General features: G+C 40.9%; 1 protein-coding gene across 1 annotated transcript in view; it reads left to right on the plus strand.

The window, feature by feature from the left end:
- The window catches only part of DSCAM (DS cell adhesion molecule), a gene marked incomplete at its 5' end in the record, with an annotated part of 727,362 nt that overhangs the window by 426,941 nt on the left and 273,240 nt on the right, over window positions 1-27,181 (plus strand). The window contains 3 exons of the mRNA XM_034653984.1: window positions 2,678-2,953; window positions 10,565-10,861; window positions 11,626-11,901. Coding sequence (XP_034509875.1) covers window positions 2,678-2,953; window positions 10,565-10,861; window positions 11,626-11,901 — 849 coding nt within the window. The remainder of the gene's footprint in view (window positions 1-2,677; window positions 2,954-10,564; window positions 10,862-11,625; window positions 11,902-27,181) is intronic.

The raw sequence follows: 27,181 nt of genomic DNA on the forward strand, positions 1-27,181 counted from the left end.
CTAAACAAGCTTAATCACAAGGGTCGACCTTGAAAGAGGAGTCATTCTCTTATCCTCGTTTTTTCCCAACCCCATGCCTGTTTATGGAACTGTCTTGTCAATGTCACCCTGATTGTGGACAGTTCTAGCCCAACAGAATTTGTGGGAGTAGACATTCCAGGGACTGCCTGGAACCAGCTGCCAGGGTGGATCCCGTGAAAATCACACAAACAGGCGTAGGCTGGTATTAGGGGGAAATGGAAGATAAGGTCTGCGCAGCTCTATTTCTGTAGCTGAAGAAACTTCTAGATGCAATGGCGCAGCACTGTACAGCAAGTAAGAAGTATCCCCACAAGCTCAAAATCGCCTCTGTTGAAATACCTTCATGGCTCCCCATTTCCTGCTGAATAAGTTTGTATTTTAGGATAGTATCAAAGTCATCCAGGTAAGCTTGTCTGGTCTTATTGCCCATAGTTTTGCTTCAAAGAAAAGCTACTCCTATTAAATCTAACTTCTTCCTACTCTCGGTACAAACCCATCCTATCCTGATCATAGGTCATGTTGCTCCCTCCACATGGAAGACGGTTTTCAAATACTTGAAGGTCTCAAACTTCCCATCTTTTGAAGCCCAGTGCAGTGCCCTCCCCAGAGACATCCCCACCCCAAGCGTCTCATGCTCAACTCTTAGGGTTTAATTTATTGCTTTCTCTGTAAAGGCATTTACACTGTCTACATTTTAAAAGTTATTTGTGGAAATGTCTTAATTCTGAATGTGCCTGTTTTCACTACTGTGCTCCTTTGTCACATTGGGACAAGTCCTCAAACGCCTCTCAAATGTTTCCCACCTCTCTCTGACTTCATTTTTGTCTTTTCTCTCTAGACAGAAAGCATTCTCTTGGGTTCCAAATCCAAAGCTCTCTTCTCTTCCATCTCTTCCCTCCTTGGTGCTCTCGTTGTTCATATGGCTCCAGATTCTTCCCCCCGAGACCAAGTCTGGATCTGCGTGCTTAGCCTCGGCTTCCTTCTTGAGTGTTAGATGAGTCTGTCACCCAGTTTTGGATCTGATATTTTGCTGGCACCTCAAAACAACAGTATCACAAACCAAACTCCCAACCATCTCTTCCTTGTCGATGGCTCTTCTCATTCAAATGTCTTACCCCCTGGAGTCCCCAAAAGCAGGCTTTAAATCTCAGATTCTCCTTAAGCCTTTCCTTTCTTCGTCCAAGTCCTTCCAAGTCCTAGAGATTTGAACTCAGTGATGTTTCTCAGCCATGNCTTGTCATTGTCACCCTGATTGTGGACAGTTCTAGCCCAACAGAATTTGTTGGGGTAGACATTCCAGGGACTGCCTGGAACCAGCTGCCAGGGTGGATCCCGTGAAAATCACACAAACAGGCGTAGGCTGGTATTAGGGGGAAATGGAAGATAAGGTCTGCGCAGCTCTATTTCTGTAGCTGAAGAAACTTCTAGATGCAATGGCGCAGCACTGTACAGCAAGTAAGAAGTATCCCCACAAGCTCAAAATCGCCTCTGTTGAAATACCTTCATGGCTCCCCATTTCCTGCTGAATAAGTTTGTATTTTAGGATAGTATCAAAGTCATCCAGGTAAGCTTGTCTGGTCTTATTGCCCATAGTTTTGCTTCAAAGAAAAGCTACTCCTATTAAATCTAACTTCTTCCTACTCTCGGTACAAACCCATCCTATCCTGATCATAGGTCATGTTGCTCCCTCCACATGGAAGACGGTTTTCAAATACTTGAAGGTCTCAAACTTCCCATCTTTTGAAGCCCAGTGCAGTGCCCTCCCCAGAGACATCCCCACCCCAAGCGTCTCATGCTCAACTCTTAGGGTTTAATTTATTGCTTTCTCTGTAAAGGCNAATAGCTCTGTCCTTGCTGGTAACCAGAACATGGCATTTCTTACTGTCAGTGGGTTAAGCCTCACACTTATCCGCTGAGAAAGCAATTGGACCAATGCAGTCTATTTGCTACATGGAGAAGGAAGGACAAACAATGAAGAGGGTGCTCGCAAACAGGAGAACTCTGTAGAGCGTGTTTGCGGTGATGCGTGAGCCTCGTCAGCCTTGTCAAAAGCTCAGTATGTCGTTGAAATGTCTACCTATGTGATGNCCAATGCAGTCTATTTGCTACATGGAGAAGGAAGGACAAACAATGAAGAGGGTGCTCGCAAACAGGAGAACTGTGTAGAGCGTGCTTGCGGTGATGCGTGAGCCTCGTCAGCCTTGTCAAAAGCTCAGCATGTCGTTGAAATGATGTCTACCTATGTGATGTNCTGGTTAAACCACACGGGAAGGGGATGAGCGAGTATATGAGTGTGTGAGAATGTCCCAGAGAAACCCATCTGTGCTGCTACCTTGGGACAAGGCAACAGGATTTAAGTATTCAATAGCTCTGTCCTTGCTGGTAACCAGAACATGGCATTTCTTACTGTCAGTGGGTTAAGCCTCACACTTATCCGCTGAGAAAGCAATTGGACCAATGCAGTCTATTTGCTACATGGAGAAGGAAGGACAAACAATGAAGAGGGTGCTCGCAAACAGGAGAACTCTGTAGAGCGTGTTTGCGGTGATGCGTGAGCCTCGTCAGCCTTGTCAAAAGCTCAGTATGTCGTTGAAATGTCTACCTATGTGATGTTTTTTTTTTACCTTCTTTTTCTTTCTCTTACTGAAATTTCCAGAGCCACTGAAAGCTACCATCAGCCCCAGGAAAGTTAAAAGCAGCGTGGGTAGCCAGGTTTCCTTGTCCTGCAGCGTGACAGGCAGTGAGGACCAGGAACTCTCCTGGTACCGAAACGGTGAAATCCTCAACCCTGGAAAAAATGTGAGGATCACAGGGATCAACCACGAAAACCTTATAATGGATCACATGGTCAAAAGTGACGGGGGCGCGTACCAGTGCTTTGTGCGCAAGGATAAGCTGTCCGCTCAAGACTTTGTGCAGGTGGTCCTTGAAGGTCAGTGGGCCTCGTTACAGGGTTCAGCCGCACCAGAACCCAAACCCAGAGTACTCAGAGAGAAGAACATTGGAGCAATACTGATAACTCCCAGGGCTAAGATTTCTCTCTGTCTGACTAGCTCCTAACTCTGTCCTAATTCTTCGGGAGAGATCGGGCTAATGAAAGAACCTGTACTGGGAAAGTTGTAAGTGGTAGATGTAACAAAAGTAACTTCACATTAAGCTAAGTAATGGAAATGGTGCCAATTCGTGTGTTTAGTTACTTGTCAAGGTACAGACCACAGAAACTTACAACTTCGAGTTTGGTTGACAGTTCGTTACCGCAGACTGGAGTTGCTCAGCGATGCTTTGTTTGAAGGGCTGTTTTATGTGCTGTGGGGGGTTGGCAGCATCTCTCCTCTCTGCCACTAGATGCTAATAGCACGCCCTCTCTGAGTTGTGACAACCCCAAATATCTTCAGACATTGCCAAAAGGCCTGGGGGGTGGGAGGGTGAGGGGAATAGCCCCCAGCTGAGAAATACAATTTGACAGACAAAATGTAGGGCAAAATGTCAACGGAGTCCTTGGTGGAAAGAAAAAAGCAGCATCTGGTGTGTTTGGTTGTCCCTGGTTGGGTCCAGATAGTCACAAATTTAGGTGAATGGGATTTGTGAGAAATGACCTCGGGTTGTCATAATAGGTCCTAGGTATGTTGTTTTCTTTTCTTAATGGCCTGTTTACATCTGCAGGCTGATCAATCAGCCAGGGAACAAAAGCCTATCAAGGTAACATTCAAGTGAGACATATGTTTATCACCAGATAATTGAACTGGCTTCTACCTGTATCTGTGTGCATCTTTTTGGAAATTATGTCTTTACATATAATTAAAATTCATTTAGTATAAATTGATTAAAATCATTACATGACTTTCTTATAGTTTAAAGAGAGAAAAATATTTATATATGAAAATAAGTGTAAATATGTCTTGATGCTCTTTGAGGATATTTCTATTATTTTTTTAATAGAAAATGTTTAGGAAGAAGCAGACTTAGCAATGAGACTCTTATTTTGATTCAAGCCTCTCCTTGCAGACAGTTTCTTAAAGCAGAGGTGAAATTAGCTGAAGGCATGGAACCCATATTAAATGTCTGACACTGCGATCCCCATAATAATTAAGTGCAGAAAGTAATCAATTTGTACAGAGCCGGTTTGCTGCTGCTGATGCACTGTAGTCCTTATACATCACTATTTTTAGATTCTTCGTAGAAGAGGGAGAGAATACCTGTCTAGGTCTAGTTACCTTGGCAACTATCTCGTGTGACTAAGAAAACCTAAAGAGCATATTGATAATCCATAATGATGTCGAAAGATTTCAGGTTATCAGAGAGTGACAGCAAGAAAGATTTCAAAGACACTCAGGTCTCACTGGGAAAATGATGTCTGCTTTCATCTCCAGAAAGGCTGTCACTTGAATAAAAAAAGGGGACAGAGGAGCGTACTGAGCAGACTCACAGATTTATTTGTTGCATGTCAGTTTCCATTCCGGACTAGAAGCTTCACTCTATTTTTTCTCCTCTGAGAGATGACAGTGCTAATGTAGGAAAAGAGAGCAGAAGTGTAATTACAAATACGGATCTAGAATTTGCCTTAAAATGGTGTCTAACTAATATCCTTGGATAGAGCCTCCTATTATTCCCATTGAAATAGTTTTAGATTAATGTAAATTATAAGAACTCACAATACTGCGAGCTAAGAATGGCCATTGATATAATGCAGAATCTGGGAGTATTTTCTATGAGGCCAAAGAAACTGGGAATGGAAGTCTAAAGAAAATGAAATCTAATAATTATAGGTTCAAGACCAAACCACGGTAACTGGAAAATGGAATAATAGAAAAGAATAAGAACAGGTCCTATTTTAGGAAATGATAGAATAGCATGTATCAGGCAACACTGCAAGCAGATAAAAATTATGAACTTGAGGAAAAATGAAATGTGGGAGAGGAATCCAAAAGCAGGAAGAAAGGATTGGACACATGAAAGAAGAGGAAAGGGTTAGGTGTTATCTGCCTTGATACCACTTTTCCCTTGAGGACATTCCTCAGTCTTTGTGAGATGGGGGGGGGATTAGAATGCTAGAAGAAAAGCAGAAAGCTATAGTCTTATGGGACTGACATATAGAAGGACAGAAGTCTATACTGTTGAAATACCTGCAATTGAGGGAGGTGAGTTGAAATTCCAGGAAGAAGGATGGTCCTGAATCCCTAACAATGGGGAGTCCTAAAATCTAAAAATAAACTTCCTTGGAAAATTTAGTTGACACCTGAACTGGAAAATGAGGAGGAGAATCCAATAAAAATTTTAAAAAATAAAAACAACTAGGCATATCAGAAAGAAAAAAAAAAAAGGATACTGTTAGCAGAGGTTAAAAGACAAAGTAGGCAGTAGAAATAGACCTTGAGAGAACCCAGATGAATTAGCAAATGCTTAAAAGCTTTTATTTAAAATATATTCAATACCTTAAAAGAAAATAAAGGCATAATGAATAGATATCTGGGAAAGACCAGAAGAGAAAATGAAAACTATAAAAAGGAACTAGTAGAAATATGAAAATTCAGTATATTGGCTTTAATAGGAGATTGGGGAAGGATGAAAGGATCAGTGAATCTAAAGATAAAATAAATTATCCCACTTGAAGGACAGAGAGAAAGAAGACTACAAAGGAAATGACCAAAGCCTCAATGACTTGGGACAGTCATCAGATGGCCTGATCCACTTATAATTAGAGGCCCAGAAAAATAGAAGACTGACACTGGGGAAGAAAAGAATATTTGAAGAACTAACAGCTACAGTTTTCCCAATTTTGGTGTAAGAAATAAAGTTACAGAGCCAAGAAACAGTAAACCCCAAGAAGAATAAATGTAAAGAAAATCACATGCGGGCACATTAGAGCCACATTGCTGAAAACCAAAGATAAATTAAAAATCTTGTAATTCTGAGGGAGGAGAAATATTAAGTAAATGGAGATATCAATACAAATGATGGATGGCTTCTCATGAGATATTTTGAAGGACAAGACAATGGAGCAACATCTTTAAAATGTTGGAAAGGATTAAAAAAAAAATCTCTGCCCACGTAGGCTCTTATATCTAGCAAAAAAAAAAAAAAAAGTCTTTAAAAATCAGCAATAGTAAAGATATTTTCAGTAAACAAAAGATGAAAGAATGTGATGCCAGAAGAAATGACACATGAAGTCATTGAAGGTGAAGGGAAATGACCTAAAATGGCAATTCAGATCTATAGTCATAAAGGCCATGAGACAAGGCAGGAAATATGTTAGTAAACATTTAGAAAAAAAATTTTTTCTCTTTTAATGCCTTTAAACAATAATTGACAAATTATGAAATTATAACATTGTATTATAGAGTTTAGATGTAACTAGATATAAGAACACAAAGGAGAATATAAATTAAATTATTTGAAATTATTTGTACTGAGGGCTTTTACATTTCACATGAAGCAGCATAATTTTCACTTTTAGTACATGAGATTAAAATTATATAGATGCATGCACACATACATATTAGTATGGATATACATATAAATATTTATATGTGTATATCTACATAAATATGAATATGTATATATTGATCTATCCATCTGTGTCTGTATCACCTTAGTTGGAGTNGGAGTTTTTTCCATAAATGAAAAATTGGCAAAACATTAAAAACAGAACTTATCTATGTTAATAGATAAGAACTTATCACATTAATAGAATATAGGAGAAAAACCAATTGATGACTTTAGTATATCCAGAAAAACACCATTTGACAAAATTCAACATCCATTCAGAATAAAAAATTCTCAGCAAACTAGAAATATAAAGAACTTCCTTGACTCAGTATATGACATTTATGAATAATCTATAGTGAAAATCATTCTTAATGGTTGAACACTAAATATTTTTCATTTAACATCGGGACCAAGGCAAGGATGTTCACAACCACCACTTCTGTTCAACACTGTACCAGAAGTCATAGGCAGCCATGAGTAAGAAATAAAATACATAAAGTTTAGGAAGGAAAAATCTCAGCTGTCTTTAATCACATTGTTGTTTACATCGAAAATCCCAAGAAATCTATAAAATAATTCCTAGATGCATAAGTGGGTTTAGAAACTTATAGGATACAAAAACATACAAAATTTGTTTTGTTTTTATGCAATAGGAACCAACAATTGGAAAACAATATTTTGAAATTCCATTTATATTAGAATGAAACAAAAGACACTTAAACATAAATTTAACAACAGATGTGAAAGATTTCAACGTGTAAAACTGTACAACTATACATTGCTAATATAAAATTGTGATGACCAAAAAAATTGGAAAGTATACCACATTCAGGGACTGAAAAACTAAATATTCTTAAGGTAACAATTCTCTGTAATATGATCAATAATAATCTCAATCAAAATCCCAACAGCTTTTATAGATTGATTTTTAAATTTATGTAGAAAAGTGGAAGTCCTATAGTCTAAGTTGATTTTATTTATTTATTTATTTATTTTTATTATGCTATATTAGTCACTATACAGTACATCATTAGCTGTTAATGTAGTGTTCCATGATTTGTTGTTTGCGTATAACACCTAGTGTCCCATGAAATACGTGCCCTCCTTAATACATGTTTTTAAAAAACATGTATGGGAAAGTAAAGGACTGAGAGTTGTGCAAACAATCTTAAAAACAAAGAATAAAGTTGGGGGATTCATATACTAGCTCCATTAAATGAGATAGATACATAGCTCAATAGAACATACTGGAAGGTCTAGAAATACACCCACACACATATATGATAAATTGATTCGTAGGAGAGTCCACAATATTCTAAAGCTAAAGGCAAGTCTTTTTGACAAACAATACTGAAACTACTCAATGAATATAATACAAAAAATGAATATAAATTCCTACCTCACACCTTATACCTTACACAGATTTTATTTGCTCTAAATTATAGACTGGCATATAAAATCCAAAACTATAAGTCTCTAAAAGGAAGCATTGAAGAATTCTTCATCATTTAAGGGGTAGGCACAGCTTTCATAAGATAAAGAACTAAAAGTCAAAGGCAAATACATCATTAAGAAAATAAAAGGCAACTACAAACTGGAAGAAAACATTTTACACATCCAAACACGCACAGCTATAATACATACTATACATATGTCTGACACACATTATGTGTACTTAATATACCTGACAAATATATTTGGCCATTAGAAGATATCTGGTAAATACTTATCTTCAGCATACATAAAGAACTCCTACAAATCAATAAAAAGGTAGTTTAACATGACAGTGGACAAAAGATTTGAGCAGATATTTCACAAGAGGAGATACAGAAATGGCCAATAAGCACATAAAGACAACATTACCTGCCAAAAATGCATAACCTGCATCTAACTATGCAGAAATAGAAAAAACCCAGTCTGAGCAACTGGCTGTGGAATAATTCTTCAAAAATGTCAAAGTCAAGAAATACAAAAGAGGTGAAAGAATGATACAAATTGTAGGAGACTAAAGAAGCATGACAAATAAATAGGGTGTGTGATACTGGTTGGGCTGGGGGAAATAGCTGAGAAGGACACCATCAGTCAGCTGATAGACTTTCAATATGGACTTCACGTTAGGTGATCGTACTGTTCCAAAGTTACATTTCTTAATTTTGCTGACTGTGCTGTGGTGATGGTAGAATATCTGCTGTATAGAGAGCACACAACTCTATGACTACATGGATTTGGAGCTCAAGAACAGGCAAACTAAGTCAGGGTGAAAGAAATCAGGACAGTGACTGCCTCTGTCTGGTGAGAGGGGATTGATTGAAAGGAACCTTAGGAACGTTCTGGGGTGGAGAAATGCTTTACATCGTGCTCATTTGGGTGGTTATACAGTGTTTGTACCAACTCATTCTGTTTGTATACTTAAGATCTGTACATTTCACTGTATGTAAACTTTACCTACAAAAAAAAAAGTATAATGAAGAAAACTCTCCTAAATAGATAAAAAAGACGAGTTTTCAGTGTATAGTGTAAAAATCAGTGCAAAGAAATTCACAGCTCAGCACATCCTGAAAAAAAGGTGACTTGTAAGATTAAATAAGATAACATTCCTAAGCATCAACAGCTGATTATGTACAAAGAATAACAATCACAGCGACTTCCAACTTCTCCATAAATTAAGGCAGAGCAGGCTGAAGCGGCAGCTGCAGTGTTCTAAGGGCAAAGGCACCGGTTCTTTACTTCAATATTATGAAGTCCTTGTTTTCATCTTTCCTATTAAGCAAGATGCTTGCAATCCAAGCACCCTGAAATACACCACTTATGAGTGCATGAGGGGAAAAAATACATACTTGAGGGCCTTCTCCAGTCACCCAGGAGTTGGACTGGAGTTGACATTCAGGAATTTGCAAGAGGAAAGATGGTAGAGGGCTCAGCACAGCACCCCCATCGGGAGAACCCTACACGGCTGACCTCGCTGGCCACAGAAATAGACTTCCATGTTTCCAGGGGGGTGGGGACGAGAAGCTCTTCAGGAGTACTTGGAAGTGTTAACAGTTACCTTTCTATGATGGCATTGCAAGCTAGCTTTAGGTGGGTCCCCTCCATTTGTTTTGCTTTTCAACTTGTCAGCAATGCATGTGTGATTACTACTGTAGAGTGTAAGGGAAATGGTCCGTATATGTGATAGAAAAACAGTGGAGTATGAAAATTTTATCTTTGTTGAAAATATTGGAAATTCCTGTGGAGAACTCCCTGAGTTCTCGATCCTACTTTACCTGGGACAGTCTGAGGCAGTGTCTGTCTTCCTGGCATAATTACTCCTGGTATCTGTTTAATTCTCAAAAGTGTCCCAGGTTGGATGATAAATTGTACAGTCACCAACTTAAGACACTTAACAGAGATATTTAATACACACTGGAAGGCTCAAAGTTTATTTGGCTTTTACCCATTCTCAGAGTTTTCATGGGCATTTATATGGACTTACCACTTCTCATCAAAACTATAAAAGATGATTTCTTTTTTTTATTTAAATTCAATTAGCCAACATATACTACATTATTAGTTTCAGATGTAGAGTTCAATAATTCAAGGCTGATTTCTTATGAGAAAACGAACAAGGTGAGATAATCAATCCCTCAGTCTTTCCTTTATTCCTTGGTGAGCAAGCCCTAATTATCGCAGAAGTGGAAAGCTAACGTGACCAATTGGAAGGGTGAATTTCCTCTGTGTTTATAACTTCTGGTGGGGACATGACAGTTCTGGATTGTAGACTTGTTGGGAACTGACTCTGTGTAACATGGTCATCTGAGTTGCATGATCGTTCTTCTTATGACAACCAGGAAATCCATAAGTAATTAATTAAAGCTTGCTAATACTGTATTTGCCCATTTTGAAAAAGAAATTGTGTTCTGCTTGGAATTTAACTTTATCCATAAAACCAGACCTTTTTTTTTTTTTTGGTAGTGTTTAATCACCACCACATTTACCTCCCAATCGTTAACTAAATGGACTTGGAAGTTGTGCAATTATCTGTATGTGCCACTTCCTTCCATAATTTGTCTTCCTGCAGATGGAACTCCCAAAATTATTTCTGCCTTTAGTGAAAAAGTGGTGAGCCCAGCAGAACCAGTGTCCCTCATGTGCAACGTGAAGGGAACCCCGTTGCCCACCATCACATGGACCCTGGACGATGACCCGATCCTCAAGGGGGGGAGTCACCGCATCAGCCAGATGATCACGTCGGAGGGAAACGTGGTCAGCTACCTGAACATCTCCAGCTCTCAGGTCCGGGATGGGGGAGTCTACCGCTGCACCGCCAACAACTCGGCGGGAGTCGTCCTGTACCAGGCTCGAATAAACGTAAGAGGTGCTTGTCAAATCAGCTCCTCAAAAAAACACACATAACTCATTGTAGTGGAGAAGAAGGTTTCTGCATGCACCGAGCTGAGTCTTGGAATGCCAAAACAGACTAACTGTTGCTTCTCATTTCCTACCCTTTCCTTCGGACTCCAGAATGGCCCTGATGGGGTTAATGTGAAAAAAAAATGGCATTTTGGTTTCTTTAGTCAGCTTGTTCTCTTTGTTACTCTCAGATTTGTCCACTTGATCTTTCCTTTCCCGGTTTATGCTCTGCATGCTCTTTCCTTCCTCCTCTCCTTCTGTTCAACCACATTCACGTAAACCTTCATGTACATGGTATTTTAACTTGCATTCATAGTGCAACATGGCATATCCTCCATCTTCATAACCTACTTGACAGAGACAGTTTAAAAATTGAATTGCAACTGGTGTTTTCACAAAAACAGCATGATGGTTCAGTGCAGACTAGTTACTTTTTGCTGATTAAATTGCCTCTTATCTTGTGCTTCAAAATGTTTTAATAGAAGTAATTGACAATGGAAGTTTTTAACCCTTCATTCAATTCATTTGAAAGTAATGAAACTGAAAGGGAACAAAGAACTTCTTAGTAGAAAAATCCAAATGCAGAAAAAATTGTTTAATCGAAAAGGATGTTTTTATATGACAATAATCTACTCTTTTTTTTTTTTTACCTCAAGGAAAAGTGTGCCCATTTCCACACATGAGATGTACCCTTAAATTATTTTCAAGAGTTTCTTTGTGTCTCTCTAGGGCCTGCAAGCATTCGACCAATGAAAAATATCACAGCAATAGCAGGGCGGGACACGTACATCCATTGCCGTGTGATTGGCTATCCATATTACTCCATCAAATGGTACAAGAACTCTAATCTGCTTCCTTTCAACCATCGCCAAGTGGCATTTGAGAACAATGGCACTCTAAAACTCTCGGATGTGCAAAAGGAGGTGGATGAGGGAGAGTACACGTGCAATGTGCTGGTTCAACCGCAGCTCTCCACCAGCCAGAGTGTCCACGTGACCGTCAAAGGTAAGGCTGCCCTCCCTGTCCCCACACAGCTTGTCATGACTCCACTCTTTCACCAGAATCACGATCAGGAGTGAGGGGATCTCAGAGGCTGCGTATTTTCAGTAAGACAGTTACAAAGGCCAGAATGATAGAGTACATCAGATGTTCTGACCTCTTTACTCCTGCATCTGCACAAGACCTGTGGTTGATGTAATTTTTTTCATGTGGATTTTTGGGTTGGTTTTTCAGGGGATACGTGTTGTCAGTATTACCGTCGAAAAAATAGACATCATTGGTGTCGTTACCTAGTTGTCTGACAGATCATTTTAAAACACATACAAATGTTCCTCCACTTACGATGGGGTTATGTCCCAATAAAGTCATTGGAGGTTGAAAATGTAGTAAGTCGAAAATGTATATAATACATCTCACCTACCAAACATCATAGCTTAGCCTGGCCTACTTGAAACATGCTCCGAATACTTACATTAGTCTCAAATTGGGCAAAATCATCCAGTGCAAATCGAACTTTATAATGAAGTGTTGAATATATCATGTAATAATTTATTGAATACGGTACTGAAAGTGAAGAACAGAAAGGTTGTATGGGTGAAGAATGGTGGTCAGTTTTGGTTGTTTACCCTCCTGACCACTGGCCAACTGGGAGCTGTGGGTGCCTGACACGGCCAAGCATCACAAGAGAGCATCTATGGCATATCACCAGCTCTGGGGGAGGAAGCAAGAGTCAAAATTCAAAATACAGTTTCTACTGAATGCACATGTCTTCTACTCTATCATGAAGTGGAAAAATTGGAAGATGAACCATCCTTCATTGGGAACCATCTGAATCTTTCTTTTCCTAAAAACTCCTAAAAATAAGTTCTTTTACAATCAACCAGAAGAGGTTTTCAAACTTTTCATCTTGAGAAGCTAAGTAGGTCAAAACAACAATATAGGAATCATATGATTAAAGGAACCCACTGAAAAATTTCTTGACTTTTAAATGATTCTTTACATCATGGAATCTAACCATCAGGATGAACTTTGGGGGTCGTGCAACTCAACCTCTATCTCCTTATGGATAAAGAGCAGTGAAATGACAAGACCCACCTCAGGACACAGTTCTGTCGTGGCAGACCCTTAGAGGAAGCTGTTTCTTCTATCCCCCAAGTCGGTTTCTTCAGCTGAACTTAAAATGAAATTTTTCAATTCTGTAAATAATCTACATGAAGCAGGTCATGAAAATAACTCTAATATGTTATGAAACAATTTCAGAACTTCATAGCAATAGCCTTCTGCCTGCTAAGTGTATGAGCTGTCCCTACATACCAATAATTGTCTTTTAATGTCATGGGTACAAAGTTACATAGGTTTTCCATGGTCTTTCCCAACCTTTTTCTCCCCACAAACCTCATTGGTTTACCTTTTCAGGACACCTATGAATACACACATGCATACATACAATCTATGTAATACATTGTTATTATATCTTATATAATATGTATAATACATTAGATACACTTGCACATAAATAATTCTGAATCTTTTAAAAAGAATCACATATCTTCTGAATTTTCTCAGGTTGTGAGAATTTCTTGGTAAATCAGACTATGATAGCTACGTTAAAGTTCATTTTGTGGTTGTATTTATTAAAACTTTACCATTTATGAAACATCTGCTCGATGCTAGTTTTACTCTAGGCATTGAGGAAAATAGTGATGAAGAAGGTAGACAAGCTTCTTTCCCTGTGGGGTTCTCCTTTCAGTCAAGAGAGACAAAGAGTAAACAACAAAACAAGTGAATAAACCAGAAAATACTTTATAATATTCAGTTCAATGCAGAGGATTAAAACATGGTGGTATCTTAAAGTTAGCTGCCCTGGAGAATTAGAAGCTATATCAATAAATGTTTGGTACTCTGTTATCTTAAAATCCACCCATTATGCCCTTTGAATGAATGTCTCACCCACACCTTGTTTTGTAACAGAAGTTGATCACTTGGAAATTATTGGTTTGCTGAGTTATAAGGATCTTTGAAACATCTACAGGGTTTATTGAATAAAATCAAAGTCTCATCAGAAAAGTCTTTAAGTATTGGGAAGCTGAGAGGCTCATAGCGACAGGTACAAGTTTTACAAAACTCTACTTTTTTGCTTGAAAGTTTGAATTTCATTATTTCCAACAAACACAGTCATTTGTGATCATAGGAGAGGCAGGGTATATCTTTTTTTCCCCTCCCTAGGACAATGCCTGCCAGTTGCACAAGGCTGAATAACTGTAGCTTTTAGGTAGGTATTCTTTGAGGAAACAATAGAATTCCTTGAAAAGAGAGACTAGTGGAGCTTGTAATTCAAACGAATGCACAAGTTCTTTTCTTCAAGACAAAGGCCTGCACAGCAGGGCAGAAATGCTTTGTGCCTTCTTCCCATTTTGTTACACAGAGCAGAGAACCCTGAAAAGGACATGAACTCAAGGTTTGAGTTTTATTTAAAATTATTATTTTTATGGCTTCACCAAGTGTCTTAAATGAAGCTGGTTTAAAAAACAATTAGAACTGTGTGGTGGTAAACAACATGGCAATGATTGGTACATTTTGGTGTCACTGCCATGATTGGTGCTAAGGCCCCAGCGGTCTTACCCAAAGTGACTTCTGTGTGTCTATGCAGATGTCAAACCAATGAGAAAATACATAATATCTTAGTGTTACAGTAAAAATGGTCATTTTCTTGCAAACCCTTGAAAATGTTCTCAAGGGTTCTTAGGGGTCTTCAGACTACATTTAGAAAATGTCTACTCCAGTGCTATTTCATTTATGTCTAGTTATGAACCATTCTGGGTGATGTGTCAAATGAGCTTCTCCATGCATTGGCCTTTATCTCCTTGTAAGATGGTTTCTTTCAGGAAAAGTTGCCAGAAGTGTGACCATTGGATAAATGGATAGAGATTTTTTCATATCAATTTTTAGGATATGTAAATTCAAGCAAAGACCATGTGAATTATTCACTTTTCTTCTTAAAATTTTCTAGACCGGCATAAATCAGTGTATTGACCTTGATCTTTTTAATTTTAAGTGACAGAAACCAACTGCAACGAGCTTACACCCTAAGGAGAATTTATTGGTTCTTATCACCAAAGTATCTATCATTTTAGGAAACAATTGAATCAAATGGTTTTTTTTCAGGAATTTCTTTTCGTCTAAGTGTGTCTTATGTAGAATAATCATTTTCTGGTCATTGGCAAGGATCGTCAGACAAAAGAAGGAAAATACTATTTTGCACGGTGTTTCATGACACTTGCCTGGCCAGAAGTGGTTGCCAGCAGGCAGGGTGGTTGTAGGGATTTGGGTTTTCCAGTGCTTAACAGCGCAGTCAAGGAAAGCTCCTTTGAGAAGCTGACATTTGATCAAGGACATAGAGGAGGGCAAGCTAGCAAGCACATATCTAGGGGAGAGAACATTCTAGACAAAGGGAACAAAAAGAGTCAGGAGTGGGCCTGGCCACCTGGAGGGCCCGCAGAGAGCCTATGTGGTTGGAACAGAGTGAACACAGGGTAAAGTAATAAAGGGTGAGGTCAAAATTAGCAAGGCCCTTTCACGTAGGACCCGGTATAGCGGGGCTGGGCTCTAAGGCCTTGAGTTTTTCCTGAGTGAGATGGAGGGGTTGATCAGATGATTTTAAACACAGATGTCACAGGGTTGTGACTAGGTTGCAAAAGGATAACAACTCCTGTGCCAAGAATAGGCTAAAGTCAAGAAGGGACAAGCAGGTCGCCTGCTAGAAAGCTCATCCAGAGGAGAGGTCGGGGGGCTTGGGTCAGGGAGAGAGCGGGTGCGGGGGGTGAGAGAAGACAGGTTCTAGATATATATTGTAAGGTCTACTCAGTGGGATTTCCTGATGGCTTAGATGTGGGTGTAAGAGGATAGAATTTCAGCCTGAGCAATGGAAAGAAGAACACGGCCATCAGTTGAGTAAGCAGAAGATGCAGGGAAGCAATTGAAGGCAAGAAATCAGGAGTCTACTTCTTGATGTATTGAGGTTGAAATATTAAGTGGATCCAGTAAGTATGCAGTGGGATAGACAGGAGTGGAATTTAGGATGGTGGAACCCAAGCAGTAGGTTTGGAGACATCAGTGAATAAACAATGTGTAAGGCATAGGCCTTCATGTAACCATCAGGAGACTGTGCGTCTCACTGCAGATTCTCATTCAGAGAGGCTGATCCATCTATCCCTCAGTCAGACTCACGGTAAAACCTATTCACCAAATGTCTGAAGATAAAGTTGGACAAAAATTCGTACAAGAACTGTTTAAATGTAAATCTGTCTCTAAATTTCCTAGATGAGGATGGATCAATGTATCAACCATGATCCTGTTGATTGAAAAGAGTAGAACTCCAATCAGGCTGGTTCAACAGCAACACAACAGTGTGTGGGGGGAGGGCAGGTCAGGATGGAGGTCAAGGTTGTATTAAACTAACCTTGGGAGGGGCAGAGATAGCATAGGCCTCAGGGGAGGCCTGGGCTAGACATTTTTTAAAATTATTTTTTAATTATTTTTTTATTAGTTGCAGGGGTAGCATCCAGTGACTCATCAGTTGCATACAACACCCAGGACTCATTACATCACGTGCCCTCCTTAATGCCCATCCCCCAGTTACCCCATCCTCCCACCCACCTCCCCTCCAGCAACCCTCAGTTTGTTTCCTAGAGTTCAGCATGTCTTGTGGATGCCTCCCTCTCTGTTTTCATCTTATTTTTTTTTCCTTCCTTCCCTACGTTCATCTGTTTTGTTTCTTAAATTCCGCATATGAGTGAGATCATTAGCATAATACCCTCTAGTCCACCCATGTCCGTGAAAATGGCAAGATTTCATTCTTTTTGATGGCTGAGTACTATTCCAATGTATATATACCACATCTTCTTTATTCATTCATCTGTGGATAGACATCCGGGCTCTTTCCATAGTTTGGCTGTTGTTGATAATGCTGTTATAAACATTGGGGTGCAGGTGCCCCTTCGGGTCACTACATATATAACTTTGGGGTAAATACGCAGTAGTGCAATTGCTGGGTCGTAGGGTAGCTCTATTGTCAACTTTTTGAGGAACCTCCGTACTGTTTTCCAGAGTGGCTGCACCAGCTTGCATTCCCACCAACAGTGTAAGAGGGCTCCCCTTTCTCTACATCCTGGCCAACATTTGTTGTTTCCTGACTTGTTAATTTTAGCCATTCTGACTGCTGTGAGGCGGTAGCTCCGTGTGGCTTTCATCTGAATTTCCCTGATGCTGACTGATGTGGAGCAGTTTTTCATGTGTCTGTTGGCCACTTAATTACCATCTGAAATTTCTCTCTGTTCCTTTGGTGTTTCCCTCTACACACCGGCTCCATTCCCTCAGAGCAGCCTCTCCCTAGGGCAAGAAAACTGACCTCATTATCTCTGGACTCACGTGTCCTTCCCCCAACAATTCCACGTGGAAAAATCAGAGGGAGGGACTCTGGCTGGCTCTGTACAGACCACCAACCATTCCTGGGCCAGTCAGTGTGGCCAGAGCTATGTGTGGGGTGCCTGGCTAGGTGGCCTGTTTTCACCCACACCCCCTTGCTAGGGAAAAGGTCGAACTATCAAAAGAAAGAGGAAAATGAAAACAATAGTCATTGCAAGCTGTCTTAAGATAGTGAATTAAAATATGAATGGGGCTGAGAGTGACTTCTGAATGTGTATTCACTTTACTTAGTAACATGTGCTCAATAAGGAAAAGCCCCCATGCAGGTTCATACCTCAGAAAATAAATTCTATCCAATGGCTAAGAATTCTCCCCAAAAGAAATCAACCCCAGGGATAAGAAGAGTCATGTTAGGCATGGAAGCCAGCAAAAACCATTGATAGAAAGTGTGAGGGAGGGACACCTGGGTGGCTCAGTCCGTTAACCATCTGCCTTCAGCTCAGGTCATGATCCCGGGATCCTGGGATTGAGCCCCATGTCAGGCTCCACACTCAGCGGGGAGCCTGCTTCTCCCTTTCCTTATGCCCCTCCCCACCGCTTGTGCTCTATCTCAAGTAAATAAATAAAATCTTTAAAGAAAAAAAAAAAAGGCAGTGTGAGGGAAGGAGCCAGATGGAAGGACGATGTCAGTTGCGGGAGCCACATCAGACAGACAAGGGGACAAAGAAAGCAGAAAGCCCTCTAGATACAAGGGGACATTGAAACCAAGCAGATCCCTAGGAAACCTACAATAGCCAGTGAGCAAAGCTTGAGACCTCCCTGGCAGTCTGTAGCGTAGCCTTCTAGATGACAGGTTACCTTTCTCCGTGGAGCCCACCCTATGAGCATATCACACACTAACACAAATTTCACTGGGGAGACTTTAGCAGTGGGTTCGCCAAGAAGCCTGGAATACGGAACTTGCTAAAAACCATGTTCATTGGTGTTGATGAGATATCTATAAATTTTGTGCAGATGTCCGGGCAGAGGTGCGAGCATATCCTTTTGGTGAATCATTGCTTCAAACAAAACATGTTTTAAAGGAGCATTTTCTAAACTAAATACGGTTGTTGGCTAACCAAGCTTACATTTATTTAATTTCATCTTTTCTGTGTTGACAGACGAAACTGTAGTTACCAAAAGAGGAAATTGCAGGCTGGGTGGACAGGGTTAATCCTGCGTAAGCCTGTGTGGGACTTCCCAGGTGAAAAAGATCACAGCCTGACATCCCCTTTTATGTATTGACTCATTGGTCATAGTTACCAGCTTTGCACCGTAGCAAAGATATTTGGGTAATTCAGTTTAAGATACCACTTGCATTTCTTGCTTAAGATGACTTCTAACTTTAAATATATAGTAGTAATTATACACCAGGAACAATTTTAGCTTTACTCAGCTGTCATTAGAAAGGTTGCAACCAAATTGACTTCCGAACATTTACATTTGAATTTTAAAATGTTTGGAAATGAAATAAGTAAATTAAGCCACACTCCAGTGGTTGGGATTGTAGTCTATCAATGCTTTTAAAAGATCAGTAAGCTTTACTTATTTCAATTATTATAAAGATTATGATAAGGAAAGAAATAAGAAATCAACTGAATTAGAAGCAAAGACAGATCTCTGACTTTGTGAATCGGGATGGGAAGGCAGTCTGTTCTTACTTTATTTATATAAATACAGCTTGGTTACCTTTCTTGTTAGACTGCACAGTGAATATTTTACTCAGATAATTTCAGAAGAGCAAATACATTGGCTCACGAGTTGGCTTCCTTGGAAGGTGGGCCCCCTTGTTTCTGGCAGTAATGCCATAAATGGGGGGAGCACACCCTTTCACCTTGTTGCCCGGAGGTTCTCTCTGTTAACACTGAATGCAGTGCTATGTGTGTGAGTGTTTGTGTGTGTGTGTGTGTGTGTGTGTGTGTGTGTGTATTAGATGACATTTGGAAACAATACTATTTCTCTCTCTCTCTTTTTTTTAAAGATTGTATTGAGTTATTTCAGAGAGAGAGAGCTCATAAGCATGAGCAGGCAATGGGGGAGGGAGAAGCTGACTCCCCGCTGAGCAGGGAACCTGACTTGGGGCTTGATCCCAGGACCCCAGGATCATGACATGAGCCGAAGGCAGATGCTTAACCTACTGAGCCCCCCAGGTGCCCCTAAACAATACTATTTTTCAGTCATGTCTTTTTTGCCAATAGTCTTGGCCATTTGCTTATTTTGTAGCATTGACTTAGGAAATTTGGGAAAAAAAAAAAACCTTCAAAGAGCAATTTAAACACCATGTTAATTATTGATAACACCTAACACTTTAAGCAGTTCTGAGTTATATTAACCAACCAGAAGCACAGTTGTGCTGCTTTCGAACAAGTCGGGAGAAATGAAAGTCAAAATCCCTGTTTTCACTTCATTTCAGTTTAACAAGCAGGGTTATATTTAACACATTTCAAAGCATTTTCTTTCTCATTTTAGGTGCCACGTTGAACTTGAACGGTGCCTAATTGAGTGTTTTAATTGCTAGGGACCAGCACTGCCAGGAAAGTTAATTGGCTGCTACATAAAAATGTCACCTTCTATTTATATTTATATAGAACTTTATAGTTTACAAACACTTTCATATGTGTAACCTTAATTAATGCTCACAGTGGCTCTGTAACGCAGACAAAGCATAAGCAGAGAAACAGAATTGAGAGCGAGCAGGAGACTTGCTCAAAGCAGTCCAGTAATGTATCCAGGATTCAAATACAAGTCTTTGGATTCCAGTACCCCCTGTAGTGTGTTTTAGAAAAGCAATCCACATTGCAGGGGAAAGGCAGGGTGAAAGTGAGGAGAAATAAAGGCAAAGAACCCAGGAAAGAAGCTATGAAAAAGTTAAGAAAGAAGATGATTCAAAAAGGAAGGGTGTGAGGTTATCAAGGGCTTAATTTAAGAGAGGGAATGAGAATTAGTTACATTGATGAGAAGTAAAAGGGGGGATGGATTTGAAACGTGAGAGTGGGGAGAGGACCCAGCGCCACTCCAGAAGTTCTGGTCTGGGTGATGGAGAGCCTGAGACAGGGAACCTGTCTTGGGCAAGGCTTATGGACAGTAGGGTTTGTTGAGAGCATCTGGACCAGCATCCTGGATTCAGACCACGGGAATCTGAAATATGGATTTGGAGGGGCTCCAATTAGTAGAGAGAGACTGCCGACACTGTGGGTGTCAAGAATGTCTGAGAAGCATCAAGCTTCCAGAATTATTTTTCATGAGTTTTTAAAATAAATGTTTGCCAATGAGATGATGATGCTTGAAACACAGCAAGGGCGATCACGAACATTATTAGCTCCTTCATATCTCATTTCACCACGGTCTTTGTAACATTTTCCCTTCCTGATTGAACACACGTCTTTCTCGTGTGCTCCAAAGCAAGGGAAGAATTAGGCGTCATTGGCAGTATTTCCGACTAAACGGTAGTGACCCTCTGTGTTCAGCTGCTTGGCAGGGACGAGAAGGTTCTGCACAATCTGACCTACAGCTTCTGCCTCCGGTGAGGCTCTTTATCGTACGCTGCACCTGCTCTGTGACCCTGGCGGTCTGGCAGCCTTGCTCTGGCTGCAGCTGGGGACATGAACGCCGAATTAAAAATGGGGCTCAGCTCCCATTCTGAGTGAGCGGCCAGGAGTGCTGCCTGCTAACGACACCGTTCTTCAGGGGTTCCTGACAGCTGGTGTCACTTGGCCTGGACAGAGGCGCAGCTCTGTGCACAGAAACAGCATTGTCGGGGCCCCCCACTCCCACTTCGCGTTTCCCACACTTGCCCCTTCGCCGTTCCAGCCAGAGCACCGCCAACCTCCCTGCTGTTCCAGCCAGGCTCAGAACCCCCCTCCATCGGGGATGAAGTTCTTCTCCCTTTGTCACCTCCACCAACTAGTGGAGTCATTTATACTCCTGTTGGTAGAACACGTGGCATTTCAAGCTAGTTTTCGCTTTCAGGTGCCTCGTTAAAGTTGAGCAGTGCTTCATTTCGGGTCCCGTTTGTTGGGTCTTGTGTGGCCATACATTATAGTCATTCACAAAATGTTTTTATGAATTTTCACCAGCTACTTAGGGAAGGTGTAGCTTCTATTATGAATAACATGGGAGAAAAATAGATCTAGGGGAGAAATGTAGGGGAAGACATTAAATGTGCAATCCTTTTGTGGGACTTTATGGTTTCAAATGGGAATTTATAGTCACCTGGTTAATTTTTAAAAATATTTTATTTATTTATTTTTGCAAAAGAGAGAGAAAGAGAGCACGCGCATGAGTGGGCTGAGGGGCAGAGGGAGAACCAGACTCCCCACCGAGCAGGGAACCTGATGCACTCTGGGACCATGACCTGAGCCGAAGGCAGATGCTTCACCAACTGAGCCACCCAGGTGCCCCTCTTGGTTAATTTAATATTCCAGTGTGACAGAAGAAGGCTGATGAGGTGGGGGACTTGCACCCCTCCTTGCTGAACTACCAAGGAGCACCCCTGTTTGATGGGCCCAGTGGCTGCCTTTACTCCCCTGGCTGAAGATTCACCCTCTCAAGCTCCTGCAGGAGGGAACTACTTTCCTTTACTTAGGAGGTCAGACTTGAGCTCCAAAGTAGGCTTGAGGGTCTTCCTCAGATGAATTTGTCCTGGGTAGAAGCTCTTATAATTCCCCTTTCATTCTAGAAGAATGAAGCTGGTACCTTTCTTCAAGGAAATCTTTCATTAATTTTTTTTAGAGGGAATATTTCAAATTGCTTGTCTCTAAGTAGAGAAAAAGAAAAAGATTGTGTGTTGGATTTGTTTTGAAGTCAAAAATTGCAGTTTTTACTCAGTGAAAATTAAGATTGCAGGAGAAATCATGTTTAGCAATACTTGTGCTTGTTAAACACGGGAACTTGGAGGAGAGAATTACGTAGAGATGAGACAAAAAGAAAGAATGACAGGAAAAGTATTGCACTTGCCCTGCCTAACCCATAGTCTCTTTGTAAATATACATTCATGTACGTGCAAGTACACACACACACACACACACACACACACACACACACGGGAAAGACCCTGAGGTGGAGCTTAAGCAATAATGTTCTGATGATATTTAAAGTCAGCAAAAAGCCTTCCTCAATTATTCAGAATCATACAGTAGGAACTTTTATGGAGATTGGTACATAACACAGCTATATAAGTTTGTGCACACGTGATACATGACATAAATAATATTTGTGTTTTTTATTTATATATAACTGTAACACATACGCATGGGTTAAAGTCCTGCATAATTACTTATGTGTATTACATTCATATATAGTTAGACATATATAAGTATATGGAAGAGATGTTTACATAGCATAAATAGACGGAGCCATAGGGATAGCAATGAACGTGGAGTTCACCTGGATGAGACCACCATGTGATACTCACCTTGCCCTGAACTATACCTGTGTTTTTCCAGACTTTGTCTGCACCTGTTCTGCTCAGTGCGCCACTCTAGGCACTGAGCCCGTCCTGATTCTGTACAGCCACGAGCATCACACAGTTCCTCCTCCTGCTGGATACAAATCTGCCTTCTCCAGCCATTCCCTTTCTCTCCGGTCCCATTTTCCCCTCGGAGCAGCACTGAACAACTGCCCCCTTCTCGCCTCAAGCTAATGGAGTACAGCAGTGAGCCGTTGCTTTCTAGCTGCCCGTTTCTGACAGCCCTGTAAGGGCAGCTGCATGTGCCGCCTCCTCTCAGAGAAACCCAGCCCTCCAGGCCTTTTCTCATGCCCCAAAGAGGGGCATGAGAATGTCACCATCACCCTGAAGAGAAGACTTCCTGCGTGGAACCCATGGCCTACTCTGAAGTCACTCCGTTGGGCTCATGACCAAAGTCCCCTAGAGGTGCTGCTGACTGGTCCATGGAGAGCTTTGGTGTTGTCGGTATTGCCTTTGTGCCCCATCAGTATCATCAGTCCATACATGTTCCATATTTTGTTTTATTTGCATTTCTCTTTTTTTTTTTAACCACCCACTGATTTCTGCTGTCGTTCCTTCTTGTCGGTACTTACTCATGTGTGTACTTAATAGGCTTATTTTAAATCTACTTTTTATGTGCTTATGGAGATAGACATAGAAATGTATGTTAAAGCATGAATAGTAAACCCTTAGGCTTTCCTCCAGCCCTTTGACTCTGTGCACAGTGCACGATGAAGACCCCTGTCGGTGGGCCTGTGCGTAATATTAACTTAGTGCCCCAGTGACTGCAGAGTGCTCTCCAAAATACCAGTTTATGCTGCCACCAGCCCCCCAGGAGAGATCACATTTCCCTGTATCTCTGCCAGCACTTGATATTATCTGCCTTTTTAAGTACTGCAAATCTAATGAGTATATGTTTTTGTTTTGTTTTGTTTTAAAGATTTTATTTATTTATTTGACAGAAAGAGAGACAGCCAGTGAGAGAGGGAATACAAGCGGGGGGAGTGGGAGAGGAAGAAGCAGGCTCCCAGCGGAGGAGCCCGATGCGGGCTCCATCCCAGGACTCCGGGATCACACCCTGAGCGGAAGGCAAACGCCCAACGACTGAGCCACCCAGGCGCCCCTAATGAGTATAGGTTTTACTTTAATTTGCTTCTTTCATTACTACTGAGGTTGAGCATGACCCGCTTCATATTCTTACTAGATATTTGGGTATCCCATCTATGAATTTCCTTTGCCCACTTTGCCATCATTCTTCCTGCTTTGCTTTGGTTCCTTCATGTAAACTGAATCTCTTATTACATGGAAATGGTTGTGAATATCTTTGTCAAGACTGTCTCTCGTCTCTTAACTTCGCCTTTGATTGTCTTCCATGGGATCTTTTTTTTTTTTTTTTAAGATTTTATTTATTTATTTGACAGAGAGACAGCCAGCGAGAGAGGGAACACAAGCAGGGGGAGTGGGAGAGGGAGAAGCAGGCTCATAGCGGAGGAGCCTGATGTGGGGCTCGATCCCAGAACGCCGGGATCACGCCCTGAGCCGAAGGCAGACGCTTCACGACTGTGCCACCCAGGCGCCCCTCCATGGGATCTTGATTAAGAAGTCTCTGCGCTCCTGGAAACTCTATTCCTACATTATATTCTGTATGCACTCTGTGTTTATAGTTCCACTGTCCACATTTAGGTCTTCCATCCACGTTGAGGGTTGTAGATACAGCAGAAGGGGCTGTCAATTTCTCCTTTCTCTGTACAGTGAGCCAGTCTTCCCAATACCATTTATTAAAAGGCCCCTACTTCCCACTCTTCTCCATCCACCAAGTTACTGTGGAGGTGTCTTCAGAGATGATTCTAGTTCTGTGAAATGTGCTGAAGCTTTCTCTATGGATGTTTCATCTGTGTTTTTAAAAATGTTATTTTCTTATATTTGTTGCACATAAATCTGTCTATATGTGTTCAATTAAATTTAATAATTATGTCTCATCTCTAGGTTTTTTTTATTCCCATCATTGATCAATTATCAAACAGGTGTTAATATTAGTAAATATAATTGTTGATTTACCTATTTTCTGCCATAATCTCTGAGTTTTTGTCTTGAATTTTATGATTGAAAAGTTACTCTTCTTGCCTTCTTTGTTCCACATTTTCCTGGTAGATTTTTTTCCCATTTCTTGGACTCCTGCTTTTCCGTAGCCTTTTGTTTTACAATGTTGCATGGATCCAATTTTTAATTGTGTGTGTGTGTGTGTGTGTGTGAGAGAGAGAGAGAGAGAGAGGGAGAATTTTGACACATGAAGTTCCTTGTCCTAATTATTCAGTTCAGTCACAGAATTTATTAATTTTTTCAAGAATTAGTAGGGGCACCTGGGTGGCTCAGTCATTAAGCGTCTGCCTTCAGCTCAGGGTGTGATCCCGGCGTTTCGGGATTGAGCCCGCATCAGGCCCCTCCGCTGGGAGCCTGCTTCTTCCTCTCCCACTTCCCCTGCTGTGTTCCCTCTCTTGCTGGCTGTCTCTCTCTCTGTCAAATAAATAAATAAAAATCTTTAAAAAAAAAAAGAATTAGTTGCTTGTTATGTGTATTAACATGTATTAGGCATGGTGACAATATACCTTGGTTCTGCAGATCTGAATTGTTCACGCTGTCTAGGAGTGATGACAATACCTGGCGGATTTCACTCCATATCATTCACTCAAAGACTCAGAACGTGTTACTGCTGAAACCCACATAGTCTGAGTCCTCACCATGAAGACAATGAGAGTGGTGCACGGACACACAGCTGGCCTGACTGCCTGGTGAGCAGTCTGCATCATAAGTTCTGCAAATTTATGCTGATGTGAATATTGTGTGGATGGAACACAGAGGGACAAGTATGCTGTTTGTCTGTTTTCAGACATTCAACAATACTGCTCCTTCATTATATCACTAATTCAGTGCCCTGAAATTTATCAGAGTAATTGAATTGACTTAGAGCTTCATTGAAATAGTGTAACTACCTTTTTTTATTTTTTTTTATTTGACAGAGAGAGACAGCGAGAGAGGGAACACAAGCAGGGGGAGTGGGAGAGGGAGAAGCAGGCTTCCCGCCAAGCAGGGAGCCCGATACGGGGCTCGATCCCAGGACCCAGGGACCATGACCTGAGCCAAAGGCAGATGCTTAACGACTGAGCCACCCAGGCGCCCCGGTGTAACTACCTTTTTATCCCCTTGTTTCACTATGACGTATTTCAGCATTTTGTTTAGAGGGAGGGAGAGAATCCCAAGCAGGCTCCAAGCCCAGTGTGGAGCCTGATGCAGGCGGGGCTCCATCTCATGACCCTGAGATCACGACCTGAGCCAAAATCAAGATTCAGATGCTTAACCAACTGAAACATTCAGGTGCCTCATATTTCAGCATTTTGCTCAAGAAATGCAGCAACTTAAAGTCAGTTATAATTAATAACCAAATTTCTAAGGAAGGGTGACCTTTTCTAAGTCAGCGTCATGGAAGATACTTCTCAAGTAAATAACCTGCCACTACTGACAGTCCTCGTAAAAAAGCTGCTTGGGAAAAGGAACTAAGTTTTAAAATGAGTGCCGGTGTTTTTATGAATCTTGCCTATCCCTGCCACGTAGCCTCACCATCATCCCCTCTGGTTAGAGTCACCTGGCTTTGCTTCCACTGATATAAACACGAGGAAACTGATTGCAACCTCTCTGGATGAGTCTTTTCTCCACCTGGATTAGTAAAACACAAGCTGGGTTTCATTTTCTTTTTTTAAACTTACCTTATTTAAATTCAGTTAGTTAACATATAGTGTATTATTAGTTTCAGGGGTAGAATTTAGTAATTCATCAGTTGTATATAACACCCAGTGCTCATTACATCACGTGCCCTCCTTAATGCCCATCCCCCAGTTACCCCATCCCCCCACCCCTCTCCCCTCCAGTAACCCTCAGTGTCTTTCCTATGATTAAGAGTCTCTTATGGTTTGTCTCCCTCTCTGACTTCGTAGGTTTCATTTTCTTGATGTCACGATGATTCAAATAGCTTTTCTTTAAATATTAGAGATGCAAGTTAGTTTGGGTTCATCAGAAAACTACTCGGCTTTATTACCATGTGTTTTATGAAAACACATTACTGCCCTCAGTGGGGGGCGAAAAGTAACATGGCTTCCTCCTCAGTCTGAGGTGACTCCGATTGTTAAATACAGAAATTCTCACGAACTCTCAAGCTGTCCGTCATTTTTAAATGTTAAAGTTTGAAACTGTTTATTTCAGCCTGCTATGGCTATGGCCACAAAACACCTTCTATGGAGAAACATCTCCCATGGCTAGGGACTAGAATCTCTCCTGGGAACCACCCAGATCCTTTCACCACAGCCTGCCGCAGCCATTGGTCAA

Source organism: Ailuropoda melanoleuca, chromosome 1 (assembly GCF_002007445.2).
Source record: "Ailuropoda melanoleuca isolate Jingjing chromosome 1, ASM200744v2, whole genome shotgun sequence".
Classification (NCBI taxonomy): domain Eukaryota; kingdom Metazoa; phylum Chordata; class Mammalia; order Carnivora; family Ursidae; genus Ailuropoda; species Ailuropoda melanoleuca.